The sequence below is a fragment of the Simochromis diagramma genome, unplaced genomic scaffold (genome assembly GCF_900408965.1).
Source record: "Simochromis diagramma unplaced genomic scaffold, fSimDia1.1 OVJJ01000343.1, whole genome shotgun sequence".
Lineage (NCBI taxonomy): Eukaryota > Metazoa > Chordata > Actinopteri > Cichliformes > Cichlidae > Simochromis > Simochromis diagramma.
The window spans coordinates 5,975,483-5,998,920 of record NW_024386831.1 but is presented as its reverse complement, the minus strand read 5'-3'; the positions used below and the strand labels follow the sequence as shown (position 1 = coordinate 5,998,920).

The following is a 23,438-nucleotide window of genomic DNA, read 5'->3' as shown; positions in this document are numbered from 1 at the left end:
ATCTCACGCCAAAACTTCTGAACTGGTGGACAGAACCAAAGAGCGTGGATGTAATTGTCCGGTGTATTTGCTAGACAGTGTGAGCAGTAGCAATTCTAATACAAGTGTTTCCACCTGCTGCTGGCTGAACTCCAGGGATTCTTTTAGAGATTTAAATTCCCGGTGTAAGATCTCCACCAGGGACAGCCTCGCATCAAAACTGGACAATCGCTTATCGATTGACTCCTGGATGTCTACGATGTCTTTGCCGGCAGGCGATGTTGTGCTGGGGGAGTCTGCCGGGCAACATCTTTTAGATGACGGCGTCTCAACTTTGGCCGGGGAAGACGCCCTCTAGGCCTTCTTCATTACTAAATCTTGGAAGCACCAGTCGATGTAATCTTGGAGAGCGTCTAAACTCTCCTCGTTGTCCTCCAGGGTGTTAGAGATGATAGGACAGATGTTGTTAGTTATATGACAATTGGTTAGTTTATTTGGCAATACTGAAGCTTAAAGAAACTTTGTTAAATTCTACGCTACCATTCGCTTTTTTCCCACCAAAATCTCCGGTTTCTGACGTCACCTACAACATGGGTCGCTTACCTTTTTCCGTCACTTCCGTCACTTACCTCCTTCTTCCTCTCATTCCGGTAAGTTCTAAATATGTTCATATCGCTCTTTATAGCCTATTAGTTTTATTTTCGATGCACTCTGAGGCCATAGCAAATTAGAACAAGCATTCTACCGAGTGATTTTGCAGAAGTACGTCCTATTTATAGAGTTGCTAATTATTTGGCATTATTGCAGACAAACAATAATGCCAAATATTGGCATTATTGTTTGTTTCATCCATTTCACATCTATGAAATGGATGAAACACATCGTGACTGGGTTCCAGCGCTACACAAGAGACCTGCTTCAAACATACCACCATGCCAATCAGATTACTTCTTCCATGTGAGGGTGAAGAGGTGACCCTTCTGGATAAGATGGTGAAGGTTTGCTGCGTTTGGTGAACAGTGTGGTAGTAAAACCAGGGAAAAATGAAACTTGCTCCTGTTAAATATTCTTAAGCCTTGTGCCTTTTTTCAAAAGATACAGTAATTAAAGTAATGTTAGTAGTGAGTGATATCATGTAAACACTGTCATGACTTTGTGTAAACGTTTAGTCATTTGTGAACTATAAATGACATGGATTCTACATTGTAACTGATGTGATGTTCTGTAAAGTGGTTTTTAAAAAAAAAAACAGTCAAAAATTAGTTTGTTTCTTTATTCAACTTTTGAACAGTGGTACTAAGTCAGTACATATTCAGTAAATGCAAATTATTTACATGGCAGTGCACTTCAGGCATAAATCTAGACCCCTAGATAAAACATTATGGGTCATTCCCACGACCCACAGCTTTACTGTGTTCCAGCAAAGTATCCAATAGCAGTGACAACTCCTCCACAGTAGCAGGTGGGATTTTTCTTTTTTGAGGACGGCTCCTTTTACCTTTCAATACGGATGGTCTGTTTATGTTTTGAGCAGGAGCCTTTTTTTGGGCAGCTGAAGAGGAGAAGTCTATCTTATGGCCAACCTCTGGCTGTATCTTGGTCATATTACCCAGGAAAACCCAGTATGCAGGTTCATCTGTAACAGTCCTTGTGCCACGGATCCGGACTGTTGCTTCTACTTTAAACAGAAGAGCAGCGACATGGGTGCAGGTCTCCGCGACTCCGGACATACAGGTGCAGTGGGCAGCTTCAACCTTCCCTGTGGTGCTCACAGTGACCCATGGCTGCAATGCTGGTTCATTCAGTCTTTGAGAGTGCAGTATCTGAAACACACACAGACAAAGTTAATTTAAAGACCTAATGAGACAAGGCCGACACAAATGTGTTTTATCTACTTTATCATAAATGTAACAAAGTGTTTAGAAAGTTAGCACATGTAATTTTTCATTTTTTTTTATGTATCCATCTATAGAACGCTGCATGTTATATTCTAAATCTGCCTGTTTTCTGTCAGAAACCTGCCTGCAGAAAATGAACCTAAAGTATGTAATGCAAGGATGTAATCACTATCAAGATGGAGAAAGCATAAAGTGACAATTACGAATCACTTAATATGATAAGGAGATTCTGCAGGTCATTAATCAATGTCTAAAACTAAAATAAAAATGTATTTTTAGTGACACAGGATACAAACATGGAAGCACGATGTATAATTAGAATTCTTTATAATAAATATGAGTAAATCATTGCAATTTCTTTAACCATAAAGAATAACTAAATCCTTCAGGACAATGTCACATCAATGCACTGAACTCACTGTTATCCCTCTAACAGCCTCCACATGTTCTCACTGTAATTTGCGTGAATGAATGAATTTATGCTTGCACTAAGCTTGCACTAATCTGAATGTTCAGAGGGAAATCAAACGCATTTCACTCGCAGTACTCAAGCTGACTTACCTTTGTTTGAATAACGACTTTTACACGCTGACTCCACAGACAAGGTACGAAAATATGTCAGGCTATGTCAATAGCGGTAGATCTTCAGGGTTTCTACTCCACGGCCGTATTTCATACATCTCCAATACACGCTATTTTCTGCAAGTACCGCCGCTTCGGCTCTGGACGCAATCGGTCTCTATACAGTCCACTCTCTTTTGAACTGCTTTTAAGCATCTTTCTTGTGTTTGTTTTGATTTGTGGACCCTGGAAAATGGCGCAGTGCTCCCACAATACATTGCGGCATGACGTCAACTCCAAAGCCCTGTAACTAACCACATCTAATTCTCTGTCTATATTTTCAATAACAAATGGTCAGCTTATTTCATGACCACCTTACTTTTATGCAACCTTAGGTTTTTATGGCTACTCCACTACTTGTTACCCTACTATTAGCACTTTATTACTGAGCTGTATTTCCGCATTATTACCACCAGTTTTGGGGCCCTTTATATCCAGCTTCATAAGACTTTTTGTAATGTTACTCAACTGTAACCAATGTTGCTACTATGATGTTACTTTGATCTTAAGTGGTTTTTACTTTGGGAATTGTATAGCGACAACTTAAGTGGTAATAACAACATTATTATGCTCTTGTCTCCACTTGTAATCCTACTATTACCCCTTTATTACTGAGCTGTAAGATAAAGTACTACCAAATAATTAATAGGAGATTAAGAATAAAAAATCAGCAGCAGAATTTAGAAAGATAATAACGAAACCAAATCCAGGAATTAAAGTGTAAAGTGTAATACACTGGCAGTGTGTTTGTTTTGTTTGGTCATTTCACTGGGTCAACACCCCTCCCCTCCTCCTCCCCCTCACCCCAAGTGCTGAGTTGTGCAGTTTGTGTTTTTAGGCCTGCTGGTTCTACTCCTGGGGAAGAGCAGCCCATCGTTGATCAGGCTTCTCTGTGCATTTATGACAGCGTGCAGAGTGTGGCTGACGTCATCCATGTACAGCAGCTTGTCCTGAGTCTCTGCCGCTGTCATTAAACATATAAAAGCTTGAATTAGCTTATCCGACTCCCTGTGGCTGGAGCAAAGATCATTTTTATAGTAGGCTGTTATAAACTTTGGGACTAGAAGAATTATTCCAGAAGACTATGTGAATGTGTGTGTGCTGTGTGCATTTTTAAATTACATTTTAATGCGTTTTTTTCAGCCTTGAAAATATGCAGCAAGCTCTTATACTTAGGAAGTTGTTGAATTAAATGTTGGAGTGAAATAAGGGCAATTTTTGTCCTTACCTGGACTGTTGATTATTATTATTATTATAATTATTATTATTCAGAATTGCATACCCCTGATCATGATTACGTCTTAGTCTATTTTGACCTTGTTTAGCTTTTGTATTTGCTCTTATACTTTCATACTTGCTTTTTATTTTTCATTTAGCTTATGTTTTTAAAAAATGTTTTGCATTAATGTAAGGTGACCTTATATAGGCGCTTATATATAAAATGTATTATTATTATTATTGAGCATGCATTATTTGAAGTATTGTTTAAAACCATCAGGTATGAGAGATATACGATGGGTTTCCTGAGATCTCAGGAAACCCATCGATAACCATGTTCCCTGTTTTCTCAGGGAACATAGTTATCACTTTTCTGTCATACATCGTTATAAAACATGGTGAGATTATTTTGAATTGGTCCCATTGAGGTTTTAATATATTATCATACTGTAATCTAAACTCCTTTCGCCAAAAGTTTCATAACTCTCCACTGTATGCATGTTTTTCTGTCTTTGATGAATGAGGATTTTTACAAAAAGTTTAAACAATAGAAAGAATAATAATGGATGACAGAATATATGTATATGGGGCTTAAACTACTTGTATACTGTAACAAGTGTAATAACCAATCTCCATAGAAAGACCTTGGACCATTATATTATATTTCATATGCTCATGTTTAGCTGTAACTGTTGGAAATCTTTCAACTTTGAAGACTAATTTCACTTAAAATGAATGACTTTTCAGCTTAATACTGTTAGTTTTTGCTGTGTGGTGTTGACTGTTCTACAATGTGTTTTGGTGCACAAAAAAAACATCTTATGGGAGTAAATGAAGTAGAATTTTTTTTTTTTATTTTTTTAAACATTTTTCAAAGTATGTTCAAAGAATAATTTTCTGGTACCGTCCACAAAGAATTTGAAAACACTACAAGTGCAACAACAGTATGACCATGGAGGTCACTGTGATTGCATGAACCCAACAAAGGCTCTTCTTCCTCAGAAAGCCAAAACGGAGCGGACTCTCTTCTTGGCTGCTTGTGAACTTCTACAGCACCACAATAGAAAGCATCCTCTGTCATATTATGACAGTGTGGAAAGGAAGCTGCACATCACAAGAAAAACATGGCCTGCATGGTGGGAACAGAAGTACAGTCACGTATCTGGACTCGGTATATGCTGGACAAAACCAGAAGGCCAGATGTATCGCTACAGACAACACCCACCCCAGCAATGAACTGTTTATACTGCTTCCTTCTGGAAAGCGGTATAGGACCACACAAACATGCACCTCCAGACTGAGAGACAGCTTCTTCCCCAGAGCTGTGAAGTTCATCTAAATTCTATTTGTGATTTTCTGCACATATTTTTCCTGCACATCTGCACACACATAATGACAATAAAGGTTTATTCTTCTTCTGTTGCACATTTACAAATACCATACTAATTTCCGTTTTCTGAGACAAAACTCATTCTCCTTTCTCGTGTTGCAATAACCTGTACTCCTTGTCATGACCCTGGGACACGTGTTCAACACTAATGAAAGATATAATCTTGGAAAGCAGGGTGATAATTTCTGAACATGTAATAAATGTGGATAAGTCAACCAAAGAAGATAAAAAGTAACCTTGGCAGTGTAGCACTTAATACAATTATTGTGATAATAAATACCTACGCTAATAAATTTAGTAGTATCTATGTTTATTAGTGTCTATGTTAAAATTAATCACACATACACACCTATACCTGTCTTTGTCACATTGTAGGGACACCTGACCAACCTGGTCAGGTGTATAGTGCTGAAAAAAAATCCAGCAGAGTTGTTACCTCAGTGATCAATCAGACAAAGTAGAGTTCCCAGACGAGAAACAGCTTTCTGAGGACCCTTTGGGTATTTACGTGGGGTCAACGGATACACACTCCACGCATCCTACATCTTTATACATTTAAGTACCAGTTAAGACACGGAACCACTTAAGACCTTTTGACATTATGTAGTCTTGATGTTTGTTTTGTTTTTTCTTTTTGAAATGGAACTGTCTCCCTCACACATCAAACACACGCGCGTGCGTGCATACACGTATATACACACACACATAAAAGACCTAGGTCATTCCAACTCAAAATTTTATATTTTTGTCACCTCCAATTTGAGAATTGTGTGGTCCTAGAGTTTGAATATACAGTATATTGCTGTTAATTTTAGCTTCATATACCAAATACGTTTTAAGATTTTTTTATTTTTTTTTTAATTTTTGGAAAAGGCTAGTCAACCCACTTCTATGACATTTTTCTTGCACATTGAAATCTGAGGCAACGTTTGAACATGACTATTTAAGATAAAATCTTGATATTTTATGTTGCCTTACCATCAAAATGAATAGCGATCTGTATTGTGGGACAATTCCTGTCAATTTCTTTAAAGTCCCAAACACTTCACATTGTAAGAGAGTAATATTAGTAATATTTCACAATAATGCTAAAATAAAAGACAGAATGGTTTTAGGAATAAATTCTTAGTTACAAAAATGAAGGAACTGAGCAAATTTCACAAGCTGTTTACAAAGTAATATTATTAGTACAAAATGTAGGAATTTCCAGGAGGTACTCAAATGATATCTCTTTTATAGTTTTTAAAGATATTAATATTTAAACATTGCCATTGATTTCAATGTGAAAGATATGTAATGAGTTTTGGCTCAAACAATGACAGTTTGATACTAAGTTATTCTAAACTTTAGGACTATAAAATTGAATCCAGAGAGGTACTTAAGGAAGAAAAACATAAGGAATAAATGAGACATGTTGTTTTGCTTTATTGTTTTTCAAGCAGGCATTGCAGTAAAATATTGATTGCCTTTTTTTTCCTCAGGAAACTGTTGGTGGTAACAGCAGTAGATAGTGCTGTGTGTATTAAGAGGTTTCAGGTGAGCAATCTTCAGTTCATCTAGCTGCTTGGTCCAAAAAAAGGAAAAAAAAAAGTGTTTAAAGTCAGTGCACAGATAGAACAAGCCCGTGGCTCTAACTTGATTCACTCCACAATCTCACAGTCTGGTCACTTTGATTCAAGAAGGCTGAACTTAACCATGTAACAGCAGCCAAGGACTGTTGAAAACCAGGATCAATGGGGTGGGGACAATCATGGGGTCCACCATGGCCTTTTAGGATGGTTTTCAGCTGAGGCCCAAGAAACATAGTTTGACAACACAGCAAGATCCTTTTTAATGTAATAAAACCCATATGGAAAAGAAATAGTAAAACTTATATGTGATTACTCATGAAAGTGGCCACTTTCTCATTACTTTCATACATTGTTTTAGTAAGTATCAAAACATACAAGTTTCATTTATATATTTTTCAAGGGATCTTATATCTGTTTTCACTCTTATATGCTTTTCATACAAGTTTCACACAAGACAGATACAAACTTTATAAGATTTATATATATCTTTTCCATATGGGAAGGATTGTATCTCAGAGAGGAAAGTAAGTGAACCTTACCAAGGATAACTTTTTTTTTACTGTACTCTTGTTTACAATCAGTCAGACATGAGTTTCATAACTATAGCTATATGTGGCTGTAGTCACACTACTGTAATCCTTTACAATATATTTTGTAGGTTTTTTTGTTTCCTTGAAGGTTGAGTGTTTATGACAACAAAAGGTTAAAAAGGGGAAGATGTGTTGTGTATATAATTGTATAAACTCCAAGGCTGGTTATTGCACACTATGTGTGCATTTTGAGTTGCAACTGTCTGGTAACATTTAAAATGAACTACTGTACATCTTATCATCTTATCGGTGTATAAAGAATTTTTATTGCGTTTTAAACAGTAAATTATGAAACATAGCACTATGCCTTTGTGTTCTGATCCAAGGCGTTATTGAAAAAAACATTACAATGCAATGTCAGAAATGTCATTACACCAGCTGCAACAGTCTGTTTCCTGATTTAATTAATTATTTCATGATTCGTTCCATGTTTTTGTGGATATAGTGGATGTAATTAAGCAATAGTGAAGTAGAACATAATCTCAAGGTCGTTTCAAATCTCTCAGTCATTCTTTTGTCAACCCTACTCAATAAACTAAATTTTATTGATGGGTAAGGGTGCCAACTTTTGATTTGTGCCATATACATTAAAGATTTATGATGATTAATTTTTTGTTATAGAACAAAAGGTGATATAACTTCATACGTGTGGATCAAAGTTCAAGTGGTGTGGGACACATCATGACAAGATTACATTAGTTACATTATGTAATTATCTTATATTTGACATTAAGAGAGTAAAAGTTCAGTTTCAGTCGGATCAGACGTTTGAAATAGTTATTTAAGGTCTATTATTACCTTCAGTGAGGAGGTTGTTTTTGGTAGCATTTGCGTTTGTGTGTATCATTCTGTTTGCAAACATAATAGCTCTGAAAATTGACAATAAATTTTTTGTAGCGGTGTAGAGTTAAAATTTGGCTTGCATATATCAAGGACATCATGGCCAACTTAATGTTTTTTTTGTCAATAATTAACAAAAAGCCTTATAACTTTGGTGTTTTGTCAATATGTAGAAACTACTGTGTAGAGATTAAAAATATCGTGCCACCTTTGACCGCTGGCCTCTCAAAATCAGCAGGTTGCTCTGAAGTGATAATAAGTCTAAACAGAAGAATTTAAAGCTATGTTTCTTACTGCCATTGTTTGCATTGACAACATATATGCATAAAGTGAATTATATATGGGAATTCTAAATATCATGGTACTTTGGGCCTCTGATCACTTCTTTAATGTCAGATAAAGTCAAACTTTCATAAAATGCATTTTATCTTTAAAACTTTAAAACTAAAATTCCACTGTCTTTGTTTGTATTTGCAACATTTAGGAAATTATTCTGGTACAGTTCAGAATCACTTCAATTTTTTTAAGTGGTGTGAAATCGTTTTTGTACCTTCCTGATTTCTTATTTTTTTTTGTATGTTTGTCACATTGAAATCTTTTAGATCATCAAACAAATTTGAATATTAGACAAAAATAACACAACGAATCATAAAATGCTGTTTTTAAATGACAGTTTTATGATTAAGGGGGAAAAATCCAAGCCTACATGGTCCTGTGTGAAAAGGTGATTTCTCTCTAAACTGGTTGGGTCATCCTTGGTAGCAAGAACTGCACAGAAGTGTTTGCAATACTTGGCAATGAGTCTTTTACAGGAATTCTGGCCCCTCATCTTTGCAGAATTGTTGTAATTGGGTTTTTGAGTATTACACAACATTTGGCCGGACATTCTCCTTCAGGATTTTTTGTTACACAGCAGAATTCATGGTTTCATTTACCACAGGAAGTCTTACAGGTCCTGAGGCAGGAAGACAGACCCAGACCATCACACTACCACCACCATATTTTACTATTGGTATGATGTTCATTTTCAGAAATGCTGTGTTACATTGATGCCAGATGTGATGGGACACACACCTTCCAAAAAGTTCAACTTTTGTCTCATCAGTTCACAGAGTAGCTTTGATCACAGTGGGAAGGAAAAACTTCCGTCCAGCACAACCAGGCGCATCTGCTGTGAGTGGTTGGGGGTGACAGGACAAAGACACACTGTGGAAGAGAGCCAGAGATTAATTATGACTAATGATTAAATGCAGAGTGTTGTATAAACACATAGTGAGTGAAAAATGGTGAGTGAAGAAGAAACGCTCGGACCCCAGCAGCCTCGACCTGTTGCAGCATGAAGAGAGAATTCAGTGTCAAATATCTAAATCTCACAGTATAGCTTGCACAAAAATATTATGTCACATTTGACCTCTGCTCTCACTTTTACATTTCACATCTGCCTTACTGTCAAGTGAACCTCAAAATGTGTCATATATAAAAAGCAAAATGTATTCATGATAAGTTATTTACAAATCAGTGCCTACTACTCATTACCCTCTCCTACATAATGTTGGTGTAATCAAAGTTATCATCTGTCACACTATTCTTACCTGATTTTTACTGCACTAAAAAACTAATTTAAAAGAACAAAGAAAACAAAATAAACACACAAACTCCAATACCATTTCTTTAAAAGTACTCTTTACTCCCCGGAGAGTGAGCTGCCTTAATGCACTCTCTGAGTGCTTCTTATTGAGAGTATGGGATTCTGCTCTTTTGTATCTTTTTCATTTAACTACCATCACATTTTATTAATTATTTTATTATATATATGAAATATTGATCATCAACAGGTTGATAATGGTTTATAATATTGTGATCTCAACCACCCATTTTGATGTCGGGACTTCCAGGCCATAGAGTTGGATGTCACGAGACCGGTCTTGAGACCACTTTTACGTGGTCTTGGTCTTGACAGACTTTGGTCTTGGTCTCAGATCCCTCGGTCTTGTCTTGGTCTCGCTGTCTCGTCTTGCTGTCTCAGATTGACATAGTGGTCGGGAGATTTGGAGTATCCATGACACACAACGTAACGTTTGATAATGTGTCATCATGCGCAAAAGCATCAGCTCTAAGAGCCGTGCTTGGAGAGTGCTTTGCAGTGAATCGGAAGAGTCGACTCCCATTGAGCGAGAGCCGGCTCCTCACTTAATTTCCTTTCGCTGCTCAGCTCTCACGCAGTAGCTCAGCTATGCTCCCATCCCTCCATATTGTGGCCAATCACATACGAGGATATAGGATAACATCATTATGTGAAAAACAGAGAGGGTGAGAGACGCGACAGTCAAGTGGAGCGTGCGTCTGTCCTCTCAGTAAGTCAGTGAGACAGTAGACAGTGGTGAGGAGGGCTGTGCGAGTGCATCGCAAAAACACATAAATATGCCTGACACCCGTAAACGAAGTAGCATCTGGCTGCAGTTTAAAGACTTTTTTGTCTCAGTCTTTGTCTTGATCTCGGCCTGTCTTGGTTTTGGTCTTAGTCTTGTCTTGGTCCTGATACCCTCTGGTCTTGGTATTGTCTTGATCTTGGTTAAGGCGGTTTTGACTACAAGTCTACCAGGCCATACTCGGTATAGATGTTGCTGTTTACAATGTTGGCCCCTTGGTTATGCTCTGACTCTTGCACCCTGCTGTTACGTGCTGGATTGTCTCAGGGTCATCTTTACACAGCCTGCCCCTGGGGTCTTGCACCTGGCGTCTTGCCTGGTGTGGTAGACCGTAGCCTCTACTGATCTTATGCTTAGGCCTTTGTTTCTGTGCTGCCATGATTAGTTTGTCTGTGCTCTCTTTCAGTTCAGCTTTGTCCAGCCACTGCTATGATTTCTTGATATCAGTCACTTCTTCTATCTGACAGTGGTACATACCATGCAGAAACCGGTCCTCTTCCTCTTCTTACTCCTCATACTTCTTAGATTTCTGCTGACTGAGGTATTCACAAAGCACATATATAGTTGTGGCCATTTGGCAGAGGACTCAAGCCTGAAGGGTAATGACCACCCGCAGGGCGAGTGGGGAATTTATATATGAATTCTACATGATTACTATTAATAAAAGCAAATAAATACATGTTAAAACTAAACTCAGAGAAAATAAAACTTTTTGATACCTTGTTGCACATACAAATACTTCACATCTTTACAAAGCATTTGCAACACAACACAGTAAGATGTTAATAAAACAAACCAATAAGAGTCAGAAGTAAATAAGACTAAAATTAAGCACCTAGGATAGGAGTAGTAAAATTAATGACTATGATATGATTCTATAGCAATAAAAAGTATATCAGAGCTCAAGAACAGAAGATGGGGAAGTTGTTATCTCTAGAGTCCAGAGTCTATCTGGCTATCTCTCAAAGCTACAATAAAACACTTGTGATAACTAGATGAGGTGCCAATAACAATAATTGTGTAACAATGTAAAAAAAAGGAAAAATATTGCTGTTAAATAGCTCAGCTACACTCGAAAAATATCAGTTGTTCTGTTTTTGAGCCACAATGAAGAAGTTGTTGTGGGTCTTTTGTCTGTACATTTTTTGTCTCTGTAGTTGTCAGAGCAGTGAGGTAAATGGAAGAGAGGACTTCATGCTTCTTGCAGGGCCTCTGACAAAGCAGGTGGTCAGAAGTTCAGACAGAAGCATAAATGATGCCTTTGACTGCAGTCATCCCGTTCCTCCTGGCTCTAAGCAGTACTTTGAGTACCTGCAAAGCAGAGGGGTGACCCACTTCAAAGTACTGCTGTCATGGGCTCAACTTCTTCCTACAGGCCACCCCAGCCAGCCCCAGCAGGCTGTGGTTAGATGTTACCAGACCCTGCTGAAACAGCTGCTGGAAGCAGGTCTTCAGCCTCTGGTCATCCTTCATGGATGGACAGTTCCAGAGTCTCTGCAATCAAGGTATGGAGGCTGGGAGAGCCAGGAGCTGGCACAGATGTTTCAGCAGTATGCAGAGTTTGCCTTCCAAGAGTTTGCACCACTTGCACACTCATGGGTGACACTGGATAGTGTTTGGCATGACGGGCAGCCTGCACATGCTCCCAGTTTTCTGCAGAACATCCTTCAACTTAACAAGAACATTTACCAGATGTACCATCAACGCTTTCCTGACAAAGGTGAGTCAAATTAACAGGAAAAAGTGAAGATTAAAGACAAAAGAACATGACTAAATTTATGTTTTCAGAATTATTCACTAGTCAATACTTGTTCTTATTTCTCTGAGGCTTGAGTTTACTTAAGGTTTCGTTTATATGTAAGTGTCTTGAGAAATCACCTGTAAAAATAAATTTCCATCAGTGTATGACCAAACTAAGTTAATAAAATCCTTCAGCACATGTTCAGCAGTTCCAAACAGTAAAAGTGCCTTTCATGCTTGCATATTTACAGGTAGACGTCTGTCACTTGGACTGAAAACTAAAGATGTGGCTTCTCTCTCCGACATTAAAGCTTCAACAAGTGTAAGTTTTTTCTTTTCTTTTATAGATACATAATCTATACAATAATATATGTATAGTCAGAATTTCACCTCCTTGCATGATTTTTATTTAGGATCCTAATAAAATTTTCGGTTGTTGATATTATTTTTGCAATAATCAATTAATCAATCAATCAATGTATTTATAAGCACATTTAAAACCAACACAGGTTTACCAAAGTGCTGCACATAGTAAAAAGTAACAAGTAGTGGTGTGCGGATCGATATTGAAATACCGATTCTTCTGATACCAGTAATTTATGTTCTAGAATCGATTCTCATATTAAAATATCAATATTTTTGTACTTTGGGGTAAATTTGTAGTTTATCATTAACAGGAACACAGTGGAAAAAAACTATATCATTTGGATCGTCTAAATTAGAAGGAACTACTTCCTCTTACGCCTTTCATAGTCCTGATGTCCTGTAATCATTATGAAGCTATATTATTATATTATTACAATTACATAATACAAGTATATATGAAATATAATGAAACAGTCTTTGTACAAAGTATCAGTATCGGATCAGTATCGTCGATACCACCCTGAATTTTACTTGGTATCGGATCGGAAAGGAAATCAGTGGTATCGCACATCACTAGTAACAAGTAGATCAAACACACACAAAGAACAACACAAAACTTAGTCACAATTAAGTTTGAGGATAAAAGCCAATTCTACAACATACTGGAAGCCCGTGTAAATGAGCCAAGACTGGGGAAATATGGTCATGTTCACGAGTGCCTGTCAAGAGTTCGGCTTCAGCATTCTGAACTAGCTCAAGACAAGAGAGCAGAGCCTGGCTGATACCAAAATAAACACTGTTACAGTAGTCAAGCCTGGATGAAATAAATGCATGTATCACTTTCTCGAAGTCAGCAAATGACAAAATGTTCTTAGTTTTTGCAAAGACCCCGAGCTGGAAGAAGCTTTTACGACAGAATTTATTTGTTTCTCAAATAAAAAGCTGCTATCAAAGAACTCAGATTCTCTGCAAAGGGATTTCTGGTCTTTTCCAGAGGACCAAGGTCAACCTTCAGAGAAAAGCGATGCACATTAACTGGCTGTTGTGAAATCATATTTGCTTCTTGTAGATGATTTTTATTTTTTATTAAACTATTTCTAACCAATCAAATAATTATTAACAATTATAATAATTATTAAATTTAATAAATAAATTGTTAAATTTGTAGTTAAATTTTTAATTAATATCCAATTTTTTCATTTATTTTTAATTTTGGTTTTGTTGAAGGCATTCAAGACCTCTTTACACCACACACTCTAGTGACAAGAAAGTAACAAGAACAGCAGCACTAACATACGTGAGGTTAATCATTGTCACCAAACCTGCAACTACTGATTGCTGTTATATGGATTTTAATTGGTCATATAATTATATACTTTTTTTGTTTGTTTCAAAGATGATTGATTTGGTTTTGTATTTATTTAAAGGATGGAAATGGCAACATAAGTCCCCTTAATCACCTTAAAATATATAAAATATTATGTTAAAAACAACAATTTCCTACAAAAATGGAGCATTACATTCAGTCGTGCAAAAAAAGGAAAGGTTTACTGTAATACATTTCACATTAAGTCTCTTCTCATTATGTCTCATCTCAGAATGACGATGTGACAACATGTTGTGTATCTCCTGTTTTAAACAGATGGATTTCTTGTCAGTGCACATTGACTACAACTGTGCCATCTCTTCAGAGTTTGAAAATGAACTGAGGAACTTACAGGTACAATAAGCATTATAAGATGTTTTTTTATACGTTGCATTTAACATTTTGCTGATACAGCAAAGCTACATATGTTTCATTTTATGTTGTAGATTTTCAGCAGGAACTTGCCTATCCTGATTTACGAGATGAGTGCTCATGATTGTTCTCCCAATGATTACCAGCTTCTTGGAGATTTCCTAAATGGTAAATGTCATGACAGCTTTTTGACTTTGCAAATATTAATAATCAATTAAAACTAATTTCCCATAATAGACATGAGAACAATACCTCATTTTATGAATGTGCAGCTGTATATATAAAAGAAACAATACGACTTTCCAGTGGCTGTCTTAGTAGAGATTTGTGTTTTTGTCTACATGAAATTTGTACTCATGGTGCCTAATAAGCTAGTTACCAAGAACATACCAAATGAATATGTATACTTCATACATGTAATGTTAAATGTTTCTGTGAATATAACATCACTTAATAATGTGTACAGTGTACATCCTGTCAAAAAATGGCGTTGTAAAACAGCGATCTGAAGATATTACGGGATGGCAGAATAAAGAAAAACCAAAGGCCACAACATCTGGGCAAATCCTCTGGTGTTGTTACCCAAACAGAATACATTAAGATAAAGTTCTAGATTTTGGGAGTGTTATTGTGTCATGAAATCTTCTTGTTATGGGCCAGTGATGTTATATAAGGCACCTGTAGACTTAGCTTTTGCTTACGACTTGTGCTCACTATTTTTCAGTAACAGTGAATACATATTGTTACTGAAACAGCTAATAGAGCCCTGGTGTGTCAAAGAAACAGCAAGTGGGTTTTTAGTTAAGATTAAAGAGGATTATTTCTAGATTTAGTTAAATAAAATTCCTTACATAAACTAAGCGAAGTATTGCGAAATTCACAAATAAACTGATTAATTACACAAAATTTTATTTTAAGAGTAATATATTTTTCAAGATAAGTTATTTATCATCAGTCATAAAACGATTCATATTTCTTGAACACAACACAGGCTTGATGGACAATGGCCTGAATATTGTGGGATGTGACATGAAGGACATGTTAGGCAAACTGGACACGGAAGATGCTCTTGTCAAGTAAGAGTTCATTTTCTGATTTATATGTACTGGAATTCTGTTTTGTTTTTTTTTCTTGTTTGATTAAAGATTTGCTTATATTTTTCATGTCTCTCTCTTTCCAAAAGTCATGGCATTTCACACCACACCAGGATGACAGGGTTAAGAAACAGTTATCAGACTGTGTGGGATAAATTTAAGTCCCAGACCACAGCAGAACGAGATCTTTTCCTTAAGGAATCATTCCCCTCTGGCTTCCAGTGGGCCACCTCCAGCGTATCTTTTAAGACTGAAGGTGGCTGGTCAGAAGGCGGGAAAGGAGAGACTATTTGGGACCGGTTTGGTCATGAGGGCTTGGCCTTTGCAAATCAGACAGCTGACCTAGCTTGCGACAGTTACCGTAAGGTAGATTATGATGTCTACCTTCTGCGAGGTCTTCAGGTCGACACCTACCAGTTTTCCATCTCTTGGGCCCGTATTTTCCCCACAGGGTACCGACAGAGCCAATCAGAAAAAGGAGCTCAATACTATGACCAGCTGATAAATGCTCTCGTTGCATCTGGCATACAACCCATTGTCACTCTCTACCACTGGGATCTGCCTCAAGCACTCCAGAATTATGGTGGCTGGACCAATCCCTCCATTGTAGAGGCCTTCAAAGACTATGCAGACTTCTGCTTCTCCAGGTTTGGAGACAGAGTCAAGATCTGGAACACATTCAATAGTCCCTGGGTAGTGAGCCATGCCGGGTATGGTACTGGTGTGCATGCCCCAGGAGTAAAGGACTATGTGGAATCTTCCTATCAGGTGACAGTGATGTTATTAGAATACTACAATTAATCAGTTTATTACAAGTGTAATTATTGCACTAATGTACTTAACATTTGATTTTGCATTATCAGGTCACTCACAATATTCTCAAGTCCCATGCCGAGGCCTGGCATGTTTATAATGACAATTACAGGAAAACACAAGGAGGAAAAGTGGGCATTGCCTTGAACTCTGACTGGGCTGAGCCCAGTGACCCTGCCAAACCTGAAGACGTAGCAGCTGCAGACCGTTACCTGCAGTTTATGCTGGGCTGGTTTGCACATCCCATATTTGTAGACGGAGATTATCCTGCAATACTCAAAGATCAGGTAGAACAGAAGAAAACGGCGTGCTCTGACTCTGTACCAGCAAAGCTCCCAGTTTTCACTCCCACAGAGAGCAAGAGGATACTTGGTACTGCTGACTTTTTTGGTTTAAATCACTATACTTCTCGGCTGGTCAGCAACAATGATGGTGGGTGCACCCCTGGTCCTGACAGTGTTGGTGACTTCCATGCAACTGTGGAGCCCACATGGAGTTCCACAGCTTCTGACTGGATCTATCCTGTTCCTTGGGGACTTAGAAGGCTCCTGAACTACATTTCAACAGAATACCTGAGTGCTAACAAATTACCTATATACATAACAGGAAATGGGATGCCAACAAATTACAGTGTAGACAGTCTCACTGACACCAGCAGAATGGACTATATGAGAAGTTACATCAATGAGGCCCTGAAAGGTTAGTGTTGGGGATTTTCCTGATCTGAAGTCATTTTTTTAGAGAGAGAGTTAAAATAATTCAAATATTAATCTTGTTTTTGTTTGTTCATTTTGTAGCAACACTCACAGATGGAGTGGATGTGCAGCGATTCACAGTGCAGTCACTCGTGGATGGATTTGAGGCAAACCAAGGCTACAGTCAAAGATTTGGTCTTCACTATGTCAACTTTGAAGTGGGATCCAGACCAAGGACCCCAAAGCAATCTGCATATTTGTACGCTGAGATTATTGAGCAAAACGGTTTCAGTTCACAAAAAAGTAAGAAGTTTAAAGCTGCAGAAAGGCCATTAACTCAACGTTTAGCTGCTTTACCACCCTCAGAAGTTCCATCTCAGGCAAAGGCAGTTTGGGAGAAATTCTCTTCACAGTCAAACTTTGATAGACAAATGTACCATTATGGCACTTTTCCTGAGGGCTTCAGTTGGGGAATTTCTTCTTCGGCCTACCAAATTGAAGGTGGCTGGAATGCTGATGGCAAAGGTCCTAGTATATGGGATACATTCACTCAGACAACTAACACTATTCCTGATAACGCAAATGGCAATGTAGCCTGTGACAGTTACAACAGACTTAATGAAGATCTCTACATGCTGCGGGCTCTGAGGGTGAAGTCATACAGATTCTCTTTGTCCTGGTCCAGGATCTTTCCTGATGGCACACGTAAGTCCCTCAACCAGAAAGGTGTTGACTACTACAACAGACTCATTGATGGTCTTATAGCGTACAATATCGAACCCATGGTAACACTGTACCACTGGGACCTTCCTGAAGCTTTGCAAAAGGTCAATGGCTGGGAAAGTGCAGAGATGATAGACATTTTTAATGACTATTGCGACTTCTGCTTTGCTACTTTTGGTGACAGAGTGAAATTCTGGATAACCATTAACCAGCCTCAGACAATTGCATGGTCTGGATATGGACTTGGAAATATGCCACCAAATGTTAAGGACCCAGGATATAGACCATACATAGTTGCACACAACCTCATTAAAGCCCATGCCAAGGCCTACCATACATATGATGACAAGTATCGCCAGTCTCAGGGTGGTCTAATCTCCATAGCCCTCAACGCTGATTGGTTTGAACCTGCTGATGTCAACGTAGTCCGTGAAGTGGTGACTGCTGACCGGGCGATGCAGTTCCAACTGGGATGGTTTGCACATCCTATTTTTAAGAATGGTGACTATCCTGATGCACTGAAGTGGCAAGTTGGGAACAAAAGTGAAATCCAAAGTCTTCCACAGTCAAGACTTCCTTCCTTTACTGAAGAAGAAAAGAACTTCATCAAGGGAACTGCTGACGTATTCTGTGTAAATCATTACACTACAAGGGTAGTGAGCTATTTTACAGCTGCACTTCAGCCTCACTCCTATGAATGGGACCGGGACATGAGAGAAGCAGAGGAACCTGATTCACCAACTACAGCCATTCCTAACCAAAAAGCTGTGGCCTGGGGCTTGAGGAGACTCCTCAACTGGATCAAGGAGGAGTATGGTGATCCAGAGATTTATATTACTGAGAATGGAGCAGCAGTAGAATGGGATGACTTTGAAAGAGTAATGTTCTACAAGACCTATATCGATGAGGCTCTCAAAGGTGCAGTGATATAAAAATATTTCAGAAGATATTTAACATTTTCCACCACTGCCATGACTGGTTGTTCATTTATTTTGTATGTATGTGTTTGCATTTGTGGTTACATTACAGCCAATAACCTTGATGGTGTGCGGTTGCGAGGATACACAGCAACAGCTTTTATGGATTCTTTTGAGTGGCTGCACGGGTACAAATTTCTATTTGGGCTGCACCACGTGGACTTCACAAACCCAGATCGTCCAAGAACACCAAAGTACTCAGCTCATTACTATTACAACATCATAAAGGATAATGGTTTCCCCTTGCCAGATGATGAGAAGATGCTTCATGGCCACTTCCGTGAGGATTTCATGTGGAGCACTGCTTCATCGGCCTACCAAGTAACTTGTACTTTTACTGCAATTTTACTTTTACTAAATTAAGCAGTAGTTGGGGAATGATTTGAATATTGTCTTGCTTCCCTTGTTTTCATCTCTTTAAATTTTTGTTTTGCATTTATTGTGTCCAGATTGAAGGAGGATGGAGGGCAGATGGAAAAGGTCTAAGCATCTGGGACAAGTTCGTTCACAGTCCCTCCAAGATATTAAATGATGACAATGGGGACATAGCCTGTGACAGTTACAATAAAATAGAAGAGGATGTTGCGATATTAAAGCAGCTGAAAGTAAGCCATTATCGTTTCTCCTTATCCTGGCCGAGAGTCCTTCCTGATGGCACTATCAATAACATTAATGAGGCTGGAATCAACTACTACCAAAGACTTTTGGACGCACTGCATGCTGCAAATATCCAGCCACAGGTATGAATAATTCTTTGCATTTCAAAAAGATACATTGGAAGTCAGTGAATTCAGTAAGAGTCCTTTTTCCTTTCCTTTCCTTTCCTTTCCTCTTCAGGTTACTCTGTACCACTGGGACCTGCCGCAAGCTATAGAGGATTATGGAGGCTTTTTGAATGACAGCTTTGTTAAGCTTTTCAGGGACTATGCTGACCTCATGTTTGACCGTCTTGGTGACAAAGTGAAAATTTGGATCACCTTTAATGAACCAATCATTATAACCAACCATGGATATGGCTTTGGAAGCTTTGCTCCAGGTACGGTTTAAGTCATTTTAAGTATTGCTTTAGTGCTGCATGCTCTCTCTTTCTCTGTGTCAAATGTGTCCATGTTTGTCTCCAGGAATCAGTTCAGGACCAGACACTCTGCCCTACATTGCTGGTCACAACCTGCTTAAAGCTCATGCTGAGGCCTGGCATCTCTACAATGACAAGTACAGGGCCAAACAGAACGGCATAATCTCCATCACTGTCAACTCTGACTGGTCCGAACCCAGGAATCCTTATAGGCAGGAGGACTATGATGCTGCAAGACGTGTGATGGAGGTATGCCATTTCTTCTCAAATCTGACAAAAGGAAATTGACGGCAGTTAGTTTCAAATTACTATTATGTTTTGTCTTTGTGCAGTTCTACCTTGGCTGGTTTTCCCATCCCATATTTAATGGTGACTACAGTGAAATTGTGAAGACAAGAATACGAGAACGAAGTCTAGCTGCTGGTCTACCACAGTCTCGGTATTACAAAGGCTATTATTAAATGCGTAAAAGTTTCTTTGTTATCCTTTAAGTAGATCTATAGTAAAATACTTTAACTCACATACAAATCCACTAAAATCAATAAGGTAAGTTTGGTGTCATTTCAATTTCTCCAGGTTACCTGAGTTCACTGCAGAGGAGATTAAGAGAATTAAGGGCACTCATGACTTCTTTGGATTGAACCATTACACATCTGTCCTGGCATTCCCTGTGGACCATGGAGATGCTGCAGGCTTCGATGCAGACAGGTAAGAAGTTAACATTTGCAAAACAAATGCTGTCTTGATCTTCTTCTTCTGGGCCTTTTTTTTATTAAGTACTTTATGGAATTCTATCCTTTGTAGGGGTGTAGTTGTAGTTTCTGATCGTACCTGGCTGGATGCAGGCTCCGTCTGGCTGAAGATCGCACCATTTGGCATCCGGAGATTGCTGAACTTCATTAAGAATGAATATGGAAATCCACCAATTATCGTCACTGAGAACGGAGTCTCAGAGCGGGGCCCTGTTGATCTAAATGATGTTCACAGGACCTACTTCTATGAAAAATACATCAATGAGGTGTTGAAAGGTATCAAAGCTTCTCATTCTAAGAAATCTAAATCCAGGAATGTCCTGGAGAGGAAACAAAAATACAGATGTTTTGTGTGTAATATGGATGCTTTCAAATTATTCTGCTCTTTCTTTTAAAGTAAGAAAAATAATTTGTCTCTTCACAGCTTACTTGCTTGATGGTGTGGATGTGCGTGGTTACACAGCGTGGTCACTGTTGGACAACCTAGAGTGGGCTGCTGGCTATATAGAGAGATTTGGCCTGTTCTACGTTAATCGCTCAGACCCTAATCTTCCTCGAGTGCCCAAGAACTCTGTTAACTTCTACACCAAAGTCATAAAGTGCAACGGATTCCCTGACCCCGAATCAGGACATGAGTGCCTGAACCCAGAGTCTGGTGGTAAAGTTATAAAAGATTTGCTCACATACCTGTTTTACAGAACCCAGTTAAACATCTTATCTAATGACAAAATGTGTCATGACAACGTAACAACATTTTATTTAGCATAAAATCCGGTGGCCTCTTAAACCTTTGCAACTTTTTACTTCAATACATTTGACTTCAGTGGTCTTCAACGTAGAGCAGTGTTTCACAAACAAAGAGCAGAGTAAAGCACTTAAAATCATTTTTTGTTAAAGAGACCTGATGAAAATAAGTGTCAGGGTACTGTATCCGCTAAGGTTTGGACTTGTACTTGTTTTCCAGCTTCAGTCAGAACGCTGTTGTTATAAACTGATAAGATTTGCTCAGATACCTGTTTTGAATGATAGACACTTAAATTAAAAGTTCAAATAAATAACTTTTCAGTGTTATGCCAAGCCTCTATGATCTCTACTACTGTGCAATAATTAAAATGAAGTTTTGATTTACAATACTATACTTCAAATGTTCACAAATAATACGACAGTAATGTTTTTATTGTGTCTCTTCTGCAGCAACAACTGCGCCAACAGCTGCGCCAACAGCTGCACCACCAGTCAACATTAACAGCGTAAAATTCCTTGGTCTGGATCTCTCCGCCGATGAAGCTGAGACTGGACTTTACACCACATTTGCTCTACTGATTGTTGCAGTAGTAGGAGTCATTTGTGTTTCTGTTTTCCTCTTTAAGATAAAAAAAAAAGCCATGTAAAGTGAACATGTGGACAGTATCAAAATGGAGTAAAAATTGTAACTGTAAATAAGCTGATGTGCAGTGTAGGCCCCCGTAAACAGCATTTGATTGCAGCCCCTTAAATACTGAACAATACTTGAACTACTTGCCTCATCAGACATAGTGTGTATAAGAGTTTCCATAACTAATATTGTAAGTTTATCATTGCATATTCAGTTATTAAATCCTTGTACATTATAATTTCCTTGAGAACTGATCAAGATTATTAAAAGTGTCATTTCATCCTGCAATCAAAATAAAAAAGTAATTTTTGTAATAAAAACACTCATTATAATACAGGATGTAACATGAGCCTCAACCATATTTATTTTCAAATAAAACACTGTAGAAAAAACCCCAATGAATTATGTCATGATTGCTATTAAAACGATTGCTATTCTTCATTTTCTGATTTGTTTTTTCACTTTTTTGTACAGTGAGAATATTGTTCAATATTGATTATGGAAAATGTTACCTTGAAGTAACCAAAATGTCACGATCCTGGGTCGTTTGACCCAGCACTTTGAGTTTTCATATATGTTGATGGTTTATGTTTAAGTTTATTTAGTTATCTGAAGCTCCTAGATTGCCCAGTTATAGTTCATTGTTTATTAGATTCCCCTTGTGCCTTCGCCCCTGTGTTTAAGTCTCCCTCACCCTTCATGTGTTTCAGTGATGTCTTTGTCTCCCATCTCCTCCTCTTGTTTACATGTTTCCCCTTTGTGACCCATTTCATCTATAGTGTGTGTCCCCTCCCCCCCCGCCAGCCATTATGTTCTGTTTGTGCTTAGTTCTGTCCATGTCTCATCTCAAGTCCACTTTTCCCTCTGTGTGTAGTTATAGTGTGCGTGTAAATCTAGTCTGTCATGTGTTTCATGTCTGCGTGTCCTATGTTATGTCTGCATTCCATTATGTTTCCTGTTTTATTTTGAAGAGTTTGGTGTTTCCATGTTCAGTGTGTTTACAGGGAGTGCAGAATTATTAGGCAAATGAGTATTTTGTCCACATCATCCTCTTCATGCATGTTGTCTTACTCCAAGCTGTATAGGCTCGAAAGCCTACTACCAATTAAGCATATTAGGTGATGTGCATCTCTGTAATGAGAAGGGGTGTGGTCTAATGACATCAACACCCTATATCAGGTGTGCATAATTATTAGGCAACATCCTTTCCTTTGGCAAAATGGGTCAAAAGAAGGACTTGACAGGCTCAGAAAAGTCAAAAATAGTGAGATATCTTGCAGAGGGATGCAGCAGTCTCAAAATTGCAAAGCTTCTGAAGCGTGATCATTGAACAATCAAGCGTTTCATTCAAAATAGTCAACAGGGTCGCAAGAAGCGTGTGGAAAAACCAAGGCGCAAAATAACTGCCCATGAACTGAGAAAAGTCAAGCGTGCAGCTGCCAAGATGCCACTTGCCACCAGTTTGGCCATATTTCAGAGCTGCAACATCATTGGAGTGCCCAAAAGCACAAGGTGTGCAATACTCAGAGACATGGCCAAGGTAAGAAAGGCTGA

The 23,438-nt window shown here is 38.3% G+C and overlaps 1 protein-coding gene across 1 annotated transcript; it reads left to right on the top strand.

Annotated features, from left to right (window-relative positions):
* Window positions 1–11,451: 11,451 nt before the first annotated feature.
* On the top strand, window positions 11,452–20,904 carry LOC120731363 (lactase-phlorizin hydrolase-like). Its single transcript, XM_040028375.1, has 15 exons — window positions 11,452–12,256; window positions 12,528–12,598; window positions 14,285–14,362; window positions 14,455–14,548; window positions 15,372–15,456; window positions 15,564–16,242; window positions 16,338–16,986; window positions 17,085–18,623; window positions 18,735–19,003; window positions 19,132–19,422; window positions 19,520–19,718; window positions 19,804–20,006; window positions 20,090–20,196; window positions 20,334–20,465; window positions 20,562–20,904. The coding sequence occupies exons 1-15, from the start codon at window positions 11,644–11,646 to the stop codon at window positions 20,902–20,904; spliced, it is 5,352 nt and encodes a 1,783-aa protein (XP_039884309.1). The 5' UTR covers window positions 11,452–11,643.
* Window positions 20,905–23,438: the final 2,534 nt, after the last annotated feature.

Excerpts from the sequence above, each read along its gene's own strand:
- LOC120731363 (XM_040028375.1), top strand. The coding sequence starts at position 11,644 with ATGAAGAAGTTGTTGTGGGTCTTTTGTCTGTACATTTTTTGTCTCTGT. Across the intron at positions 12,257-12,527 it reads TCAACGCTTTCCTGACAAAG|GTAGACGTCTGTCACTTGGA; the intron begins GTGAGTCAAATT and ends GCATATTTACAG. Across the intron at positions 19,719-19,803 it reads CTTTGGAAGCTTTGCTCCAG|GAATCAGTTCAGGACCAGAC; the intron begins GTACGGTTTAAG and ends GTTTGTCTCCAG.